Source organism: Larimichthys crocea, chromosome XV (assembly GCF_000972845.2).
Source record: "Larimichthys crocea isolate SSNF chromosome XV, L_crocea_2.0, whole genome shotgun sequence".
In the NCBI taxonomy this organism is placed as follows: domain Eukaryota; kingdom Metazoa; phylum Chordata; class Actinopteri; family Sciaenidae; genus Larimichthys; species Larimichthys crocea.
Genome location: NC_040025.1, coordinates 15,151,036 through 15,160,235, shown reverse-complemented (window position 1 = coordinate 15,160,235; position 9,200 = coordinate 15,151,036). Strand labels below are relative to the sequence as shown.

At 39.1% G+C, this 9,200-nt stretch overlaps 1 protein-coding gene across 3 annotated transcripts; it reads left to right on the top strand.

Annotated features, from left to right (window-relative positions):
• The first annotated feature begins 1,663 nt into the window (after nucleotides 1-1,663).
• Nucleotides 1,664-8,968, top strand: lad1 (ladinin). Of its 3 annotated transcripts, none has more exons than XM_019267504.2 (14): nucleotides 1,664-1,877; nucleotides 2,556-2,732; nucleotides 3,305-3,584; nucleotides 4,705-4,778; nucleotides 5,376-5,538; nucleotides 5,838-5,921; nucleotides 6,268-6,311; nucleotides 6,397-6,439; nucleotides 6,777-6,820; nucleotides 6,946-7,012; nucleotides 7,110-7,244; nucleotides 7,338-7,427; nucleotides 8,112-8,234; nucleotides 8,422-8,968. In XM_019267504.2, exons 1-13 carry the CDS (start codon nucleotides 1,840-1,842, stop codon nucleotides 8,205-8,207), a joined length of 1,335 nt encoding a protein of 444 aa, XP_019123049.2. In that variant the 5' UTR covers nucleotides 1,664-1,839; the 3' UTR covers nucleotides 8,208-8,234; nucleotides 8,422-8,968. The 3 variants fall into 3 exon arrangements, with proteins under 3 accessions (XP_019123049.2, XP_019123050.2, XP_019123051.2); XM_019267505.2 differs by having other exon boundaries at nucleotides 8,419-8,968; XM_019267506.2 differs by lacking the exon at nucleotides 5,838-5,921.
• The last annotated feature ends 232 nt before the right edge of the window (nucleotides 8,969-9,200 follow it).

Sequence of the window (9,200 nt, the reverse complement as noted above, 5' to 3'; positions counted from 1 at the left end):
CTCAATGAACAATGGCTTGATTTAAAATAACAGAGAACCATAACCCAGAGTTATAGAAGTCTTTGTTGTCTTTTCTTTGCAGCATATGTTAGAGATACAACAAATATGTCAATACATGTGTGTGTGACCTTACCCATAGCTGTAAAAACACACTTGTGTGTTTTTAGCCAGGTTAGTGGTGAGGCTGTTTGTTGGCCTTCTGCTTTTGTGCAGACAAAAATATCTCAACAACTGTTGAATGGATTGCCAAGACATTTTATACAGACATTCAGATCCCAGTCAGGATGAATTGTAATCATGTTGTTGATGTTTCATCCAGCACCATCATCAGGTCAAATATTTCAATTTGTCAAATATTTTGGTGAGCAAATACTCATCAGTCTCAGCTGTGCATGTACAGCTTGGTGCTAATTAGTAAATGTACAAGCCAATGAGCTGCTGGCATGGCTGCATACCTATTTTATATTAGAGTAATGTAAAGGGAACATATGGACAAACACAAGCATCGATTACAAGAAATGTTCCTTTCGGACAGAGGCACCTCTGCAAGAGAGCACATCCTCTGTCAGCTGCCCATGGCAGCATCCTGCTGTAAAGCAGCCTTCTTTAGCTGCTGCTGTCTGTTTTGCATGCTCATAAAGCACTCTCTAAAAAGTTCTTTCCTAATGCTACTTTAATCATTGTGGCCTAATCAGTATATGCAAAAAGCCTGTCACCAAATACAGCTTTCCCTCATGGGAGAGTAACACATGATATGAATGCTGCAGCAACACGAAAACACAGACACACTCTATTCAGTCATCTGTGTTAAGAGCGCCAGAGCGCAGCTGCATGCTTTGCTTCATCGGCCAGGGAGTGACATGCAAACTAGTTCCATTAGATAGAATCTTAATGGTGCAAGCTGCAGGCCAACCTTTTCCAAATATGAGTGAAGCAGCCTCATTGTAGCACATGGATCAGGATGAGAAGTGCTACACATTAACCTTAAATGTAATCACAAATATAGGTCACCCTGTTTATTGTGGCCTAATGGTTTAGCAGGTAAAGGTGCTGTGTGAATCCAGGTGAGGTAGAGGGTGTGTGTGTCTGTGTGTGTCTGTGTGTGGGTTAGACTGAGCCTGGGTCAGAGTCCGGAACAGGTTCAGTGAAAGGTGTGGCTTCATCCAGCAGAGCAAACAGTCTGATTCACACTGTAAAGAGACACTCTGCCCAGTACAAGGCATCAAAACCCAGTTTGACATGCAAACAAATATGCAACATAGTTACATGAAGTTTTTATTTTACTAATGGACCAATTTAGTCGCCACATCTTTAAATATTTAGCAATTTTGTTAATTTACTGTATATTTTAACAATTAAAAAAAAAAATCATTGTGCCTGTTTTTGATATTTTTGGCTTATTTCCTTGCAGCTGTTCCTCTATTGTGCTGTCAGCAAAACGTTTCCTACAACATCAGCTTTACTTGGCCATTGTTTCAGTATTATGGCTGAGTATTGGTTGATTTGTTTCACTTGAATCAGATAGCCATTCAAGTGGCTGTGACTGTCACAGCTATCATAACTGCCACTTTTCCACCATACATGGAGAAGCTCTCTCTCTCTCTCTCTCTCTCTCTCAGGTGGGTAGCTTACTCTCTCTCTCTCTCTCTCTCTCTCTCAGGTGGGTAGCTTACCTTTGCAGTCACGTGACGCCTCAGTGAACTGCACCGGGGTAAAGGTGGACTGCTTTGTGCCGCACCGACTGTAATTTGACTGCCGCCCTCAGAGTGCCAACCAGTCGACTCTTTTCTGCCTGTGAGCGAAGTGTCCTTTGGAAACTTTACATTTTATTCGTCCAATATGTCCATCAGTCGGAAGAACTGGTCGGCTTTGTCCAGGTAAGATTAAGATCTCAGGAGTTCTCGACAGAGAATATGACACCTGAGGTGGAGAGCACCATCTACAGCTGCTGCTTTTTGACAGGAGATGTTATGGAGTTTGACTCACTTTGCACTGAATTAGCAAAAAAAAAAAAAAAAAAAAAAAAAAGTATCTCTCTGGCTTCACTCTTGTAGCCAATCATCTTCAAACAAGAATTAGTTCATTGTTTAATATTCATTTAGGATTATGGTCACTACCTTTATGAAACAGTCTGCTATTTTCTGTCTCCATTTTTATCACTATTGTTGCTGCTAATTTTTCAATAATATCTAATATATTATAGGTCTGAAGATAAAATATGTACCATCTTACTCATGAGACATCAGGTCCCATCACACTGCGCTGCAACTGGTTGTACCAACAAAATAATAAATGCTGTTTTCTTTTCTAAACACATCATGCATACCTGAAAAGTTTATTTAAATTTGCTTAAACAAGCAACAAACTGTAACTCTACTCATGATGAACAAGTAAAGCAGGTTCTTTGTTTGTAACCTTTATAACCACAATGTCTCCTCTACAGCAACTAAAACAACAGCGATTAATTGGATTTATTTCTTTAGATTTTAACATGGTTTCTCTTTTCATGTCCTGTCTCTGCCTCTGTTTCATTTTCTGTTTTTCTATGTCCTCAGCCTGGCGCGCCAATGGACGATGGAGGACGAGGAGGAGGTGGAGAGGGAGAAGAGAAGGAGGGTGAAAAGCATAGGCAATGCTGACCCTGATGATGACTCTAGCCAAACACCCAGTGACACACCCACCAGCACCCACGGGAGAGACCCGTCAAGTGAGATGTCCCAGGGGCTCAGCAGGTTATTCTCACGATTTAGTAATGCATAATTTATTGTTTTGTTCATGCCAAAGCTTGATTTAGAGACTGTCTGAACAGGATTAGGTTGCTGTAGGTGTGTGCTTTCCACTTGTTTACACACTTCTATTTTCATCTCTATAATCTTCTATCCTTCTGTTTCTCTATCTTTCTTTTTCTCATTGCTTCTTGTATGTAAGAGGACCATAGCATGAAAGAGTCCATCTTCTTTGATGCCTTTTTCATGGATGGATTTCAGAAGTAGAGAGCGAGGATTCTTACACTTTTGCCCCATGGGAGTATGCCATATGTATACTTTTCAAACGGCCGAAAAAACCTGATACTATGCTTGGAAAGTATGAAAAGCTGTCAAAAACACCACCAGCTGAGTACCTGCAGCAGAAGCAGTCTTCAAAGAGAGAGAAACTGTGGATTCTTTCATTAGAGAAATCTGATCAGAGACAGGACTGACAGGCCCTTTCGCTCCACACTAGAGACTATCCATCATAAACATATCAGTGTTTCACATATGTGTGTGTGTGTGTGTGTGTGTGTGTATACTATTTCTTATTTCAGTGCGGAGCAGTTACAGCTGGACTTTGTGGAGATGCTGCGTGTCCGTGATGAAAAGCGAAGGATGAGGCATGTGGAGACGCTGAGACGACAGAAGGAGGTTGGGGAAGATGAAGCAGAGGCCTGCAGAGGAGGAGGAGGAGGAGGAGCCAGGGTGGAGTTACTGGGGGACTTGGATGACGACCAGGGTAGTGTGTTCCCGTCTGTGAAAGCCACATCCAAACCACAACCACCCCCAAAAACAGCCTCTTATAGTCCCACCAACAGCAGCACAAACAGACAAGTAAGACTGAGTCAGTTGTTAACTTTCAGCAGAGTTAAATCAATATTATGTCAAATGTGTTGTCATTTGATTTTTAAACCTCTGCAAGCACAATAACAATGCTAACATGTTGATGTTAGGCAGGTGTAATGTTTACCATGTTCACCATCTTAGTTTATTATCCTAACATTCGCTAATTAGCACAAAACATAAAGTAAAGCTGACTGATGACAATGTCATCAGATTTTAAAGGTGTTAAACAAACTGAGATAGGACCTCAGGATAAGTAAAAACATTGACTTGCTGGTGATGCTAAAGGAAAAGTCAGGGAATCTCTGAAATCATTAGGATTCACACTCTGAGGACCGTGATAGCAATCCATTATATAGTTATTATATAGATATTTTAGTCTGGACCAAAGTAGTAGTACACAATCAGCCGCTGACATGGCTTAAAGTTTGAACTTCCTTCACTGACTGACAAATTCTCTGACAAGACAGGAAGTCGAGACAAACCTTCACTCACAATCAAACCATTAATGAGTCACTCAGCCATAACACCGTGCTAAAAACAGTGCCACCCTGCAGTGTGGTTAACACAGTTAACACCCCACACGGAGGGAGATTCATGTTAATTATTTTCTAGGTTCTACCACAACAACTCAACAACTTTTATTTCTCTTCTGGGAAACATATTCCGTATCTTCTGTAAAGATGGAAAGACTCAGTGTACATTACTGACAATATTTAGGTGACTAAAGCCAGACAGAGCGTGTATGATGATAGTTATAAACAACTTTGGTATATATTCTGTATGTAAGCATTAGGATATATAAAAACAGATTTTGGTGAAATTGAGGAAAACACTGTATGAATCACCTGCTGTCTTATTACTGGAACACTTCCTGTGACTGAAGTGACCATGCAAAGCATCTATAAAACTATGATAAGGTGTACTTGAAGTCATAATTTGACCCTTATCTTTTATTACACTTGCAGGGAGCTTTAATTCAATGCATCTGCAAATGAGGCCATAACTGTACAGCATTATGTAATGCAAGGTGTGTCTCAGGTGGCTCCGTACAAAAGCTTGTATGCAGTGTGCTCATGTTTATTGTCTCTCCTGTTTGTTTCTTTGTTAGCACGAAAATGGAGAGTCATCGAGCCAAGACCCTGATCCCAAGCCTTCGTCCAACCCGGCTCGCAAGTTTGTCAGGTTTATGAGCACAATTTTTGTCTCTTTTCAGAGACTGAAGGGAGGGTTGGGAAGGATCAAATACAGATCAAACATTGTTTTAAGATAAGATAAAGGTTATTAATTCCACACATGGAAATTTAAGCGCAGCAGAAGAAAGAAGGAGCATAGTCGAAGAGTCAAGAAAGATAATGTCTTTATTTTAATTGTTTAATGATCAACTATACGAAGAGGACCATATATATAAAGTACAGTATATATAAAGTTAGCTGCAATTTCACATAGAAAGATCTCTGATTAATCAGCTGGCCAGATAATGGGGAAAATCATGTTGAATAACACGCCATAGAGGCTGGTTTTCTGTTTGGATACATACTGAATTTATTTAAAATACGAAAATGTTATTATCTGTTTGAGAAGGTAGACTGACTTTATTGTCTGTAGAAGGGCAGACACAGATTGCAGAAAACAATATTTCAATAGGACACTGGTGAATAGGGTGCAGTAAAGACTTTAATACTCTCCAGCTTATCTGTGAGTTGTTCCTGGATCACTGGTTGCTTTCTCATGCACATCTTCAGCTGACCTTTCAGTTCACTTGTCTTTCTGGTGTTGTAGCTCTGTCTCCATCTCACTCGAAAAAAGTCCCTCTACCAGCGGTTGCACGACTCCCATGAGCCCTCACTCTCCCATGTCACCTCGAGAACACTGGCCGTCGCCTTGCCAGAGCCCTTCCCCGAGGGTATCTCAAAGCCCTGTTCAGAATGGACACACACAGGAGGTATTTGAACACACACGCAGTGTCAGATGACACAACATAATATCTATTCTCCATGTTTTGCTTGTCACATGGCGTTTAGGCTGCATAAGTGCTTGCAAAGTGCTGACGCTGCTGCTTATCCAGTCATTGAAGCAACAGCACACTCTAGTGTTATTGAGTATAAAACCTTACCATTGGCTCCAGAGTTGCACAAGGAGTCTTAAAGAATGGAAGAGATGCTCACTGGAGCCCATCTTCTTGGGATAGTTCAAACTAATCCCATGTAGCAGTAACTTTAAAGTTATCTGACTTTACCTCAGAATGGCTCTTCCTCCGACGGCAACTTTGAACAGACGACCAAACCTGCTTTCATCAGACAGAGCTCCAGGACTATATCTTTCAGGGTAAACACACCCAATCCACATACACAGACACACACAGAAATGCATGCACACATTCTTCCTTGTAATGCCAACATTAACTTTTGCCTATTTGACTGTTAAAGCATGATTTAATCTAACATCAGCTGTTAGACTATCAGTCCAGGGTAATTTGCTTGTGACACTCAAGCTTTGGGCTTATGCTAATAGCTGAAGCAATATTTACCAGAATGTTTGCTGCTGACTGGCTGCTTTGTTAACACCCCAACATATGAAAAGAGAGCATGTGACTGTGATGGTCATTAGCTGCTGATGTCTGGCGACTGCAAGGTCTGCTAACACACATCTACATATGCCTGGCATTCCACAGATGATGAGGAAGAAAGAAGAGGAGGCTGCACCACTCCAGAGGAGGTAAATAAATATCTTTATCTTTATTTTGAGTCTCTTTGCATCTGCCTACTTCAGTTTGATTGCTGACTATATTATTCTTTCGTAGTGCGAGTGTGAGGATGGCCTCCAAGAAGTTTGAATCCAACACAGTAAGATGACAATTTACTTTCATCTGATGTAAAATAACAAATACTGTAACCAAGTTTCTTTGTATAGTGACTAAACTGAATATTAGTAAAGACTTAGAAATGATCAGATTATTCCTCACTAGAGTTTCCAATTTCTGAGTGAGATTCACTGGATCTCATCACTCAGTGCCTTGAACTGGAAGGTATTCTTTAAATATCGGCTGGGTAAAAATATCACAGATGTTGACTTGGATCTTGGATCATTGTGCGTCAAAATATTATTGAAACTAAAAATGTTATTTGTGTTAAAGATGATTTTCAGTGTGTGTAATGTTAATTATTCTTGGATTTGCTCCAGGACCAAAATGAAGATGAAGACAAAGCATCATCTTTCCAGAGAAAGTGAGTTTCTATAGCCAAATGATTTTTTTGTACTTCTTCTTAACATTTGTTATTGTAGTCAACGTGTATACAGCTGTACCTGTGCACATATATACTGTATATATTCTGTTTTTTGTTTCATCCAGCTCTAGGCAAAGGATTTCATCCAGGTCCATCCAGGAGAAGATGGAGAGACTGGCTCAGGCTGCACAGGTCAGTAAACCATATTAATGCAGCAGAATAACTGTATCAATCATTTTTGTTACTCTAGTCTATATCAACGTTTTTCTCTACACTCTGCTTCCTATAGAAGTCTGAAGTAGTACGATCTCCAGATGTGACCCAGAGGACCCTGTTCCTGATGGAAGAAGTGTCCAGGAAAAGAGGACTCTTTGAGAAGGACCAGCAAACAGCATCCCCCGCCAGCCCAGGAGTTTCCAGACAGGTACATTCATATTATGTTTATGTGCCATAGTTGTGTTGATAATGCACTGATAGTATTAGCATGTTTTAACTATTACATCTGTCACCTTATCAGGAATTTAGAAGCTTTGCGACAGGAATGTCAGACCGGATCAACCGCTGGCTCAACAAGACCAACCAAACAGGGTCATCACACAGTCCTGCTGTAAGGCTTTCTGCTTTGATTAACGTCTGCTCAAACTGCGTCATCTAAGTGTAACATTTGGCCACTAGAGGGCAGGAGTAATCTTTTAGATGTGCACTATGTTTCAGAGCAGGATGTAGTTTTTGTTCCTGCGGTTTACTTTTGCTTAGTTTGCATGTTATGGTAATTATATATGTAATTATTTAAATAGTGGTCAGGTCTTTATTTAATTTTATTTGTTTATTGAGTTCTGGGATGGAAGCCCTAACTAAACTAATTTAATTTGGTGATTTTAAAAATAGATTTTCTCCCCTAACTCAAACAACAATTATTATTTATAATTAAAATTCACAGGGAATATGAGCATTTTTATTTTGAGAGCAACATTAAGCCTTCATTTATTTTGTTCTGTCGTAGTTTGGGATGTTTGACCTGTGGTGATTAGAGACTTTAGTTCAGAGTTTAAGTGGATAACTGGTTGACTTAACTTTAGTTTGGTTCTAACGTTAATTCTTAAATGTCAAAATAAAATAAATCCACCAAAATAAAAGCATTATTATTATTATTATTATTATTATTATTATCATTATTATTCTTATTTAAGTGAATGTCGAGAATATCCCTTAAATGTATGGAACATATGTTTCTATTTTCTGGCTGTAGAAATAAATATAGAAAATAAGTGTGACCATTTCCTTTTTATAGGACTTGAGGCACGTGGACATCACCAGTAAGAGGAGCCTGTTTGAGAGCAGGGAGGACAATGTCCCAAAACCGAGCCTTGGAAAACTCTTCAAGTGAAGGATTCCTTTTTATAATGCCCAATAGGTAAGATTACTGTCCCACAGTACAATGCTTATTATTATTTGTCTGGTCATTTTAAGGCAGCCAATAACTTTTTGTATATTTAAATTTTATATTTAAAATTAAATTTTACATTAAAATATATGGAATGAAAATATATTCCCAGTAACCATTCTCTCCTTTCTTCACCTTTTTTGTATGATTTATATAGCGCTGGGAGGAGGAGAAGACACCTAGAAGATTAATGGATGCCATGACTGATTCTTTCTTCAAGCTTTTTGTGTTGTTTTTTTCTTCTTCTTCACTGCCAAAACAAACAGGAGGAACGGGTCTGTGGAATAGGAAAAAAACTGAAAAGAAGGATTGCGGAGGCTTCAATCATACACTTTAGCATTGCTTCTTGAAATATAAATATGTCTTATTTCGAACACTCAAACACATTTTGATGTTTGTGGACAGAAAGTAAAAAGCAAAGTAAAAATGAGAGGTGACAGAAAAGTGACAGAAAGAAGAGATGGCAGTGATAGATTTGCTTTAAAACGACAGCTTTGCCTTAACTTTGTGTAATTTTTAAAAGCACTTTAAACAGGTGAGGGTCTTCAGGCTAATGATAGCTTTTTTAAAATTGAATTTCTTTAGTGCAAACTCTTGAAATGTAATTTTTTGTTTTATGTCTAATTGGCCAAAATATTTTTTGTCTGTGTCATTATGGGCAACGTGCTGCCTATCTAAGGAATAAAATGTTTTATGACCATAAATGTGTGTCAGGAATTTCTTTTAATACTCAATTACACATTATGGAAACCGTGTTTAGTCTTAAAAGAGTATATAGCAGCTAACGGGAGGAGGAAGTAGATAAGAGTTGTATGTCTGTGTTTTGTCAGTGGCTGTTTGCCATACAAGGGTGATAAAATGTGTGTGTGTGTGTGTCTGAAACATTGTCTGTGAGCAACTGCGGCTTTATCGAGATCTTTTGGCACTGCAATCCAC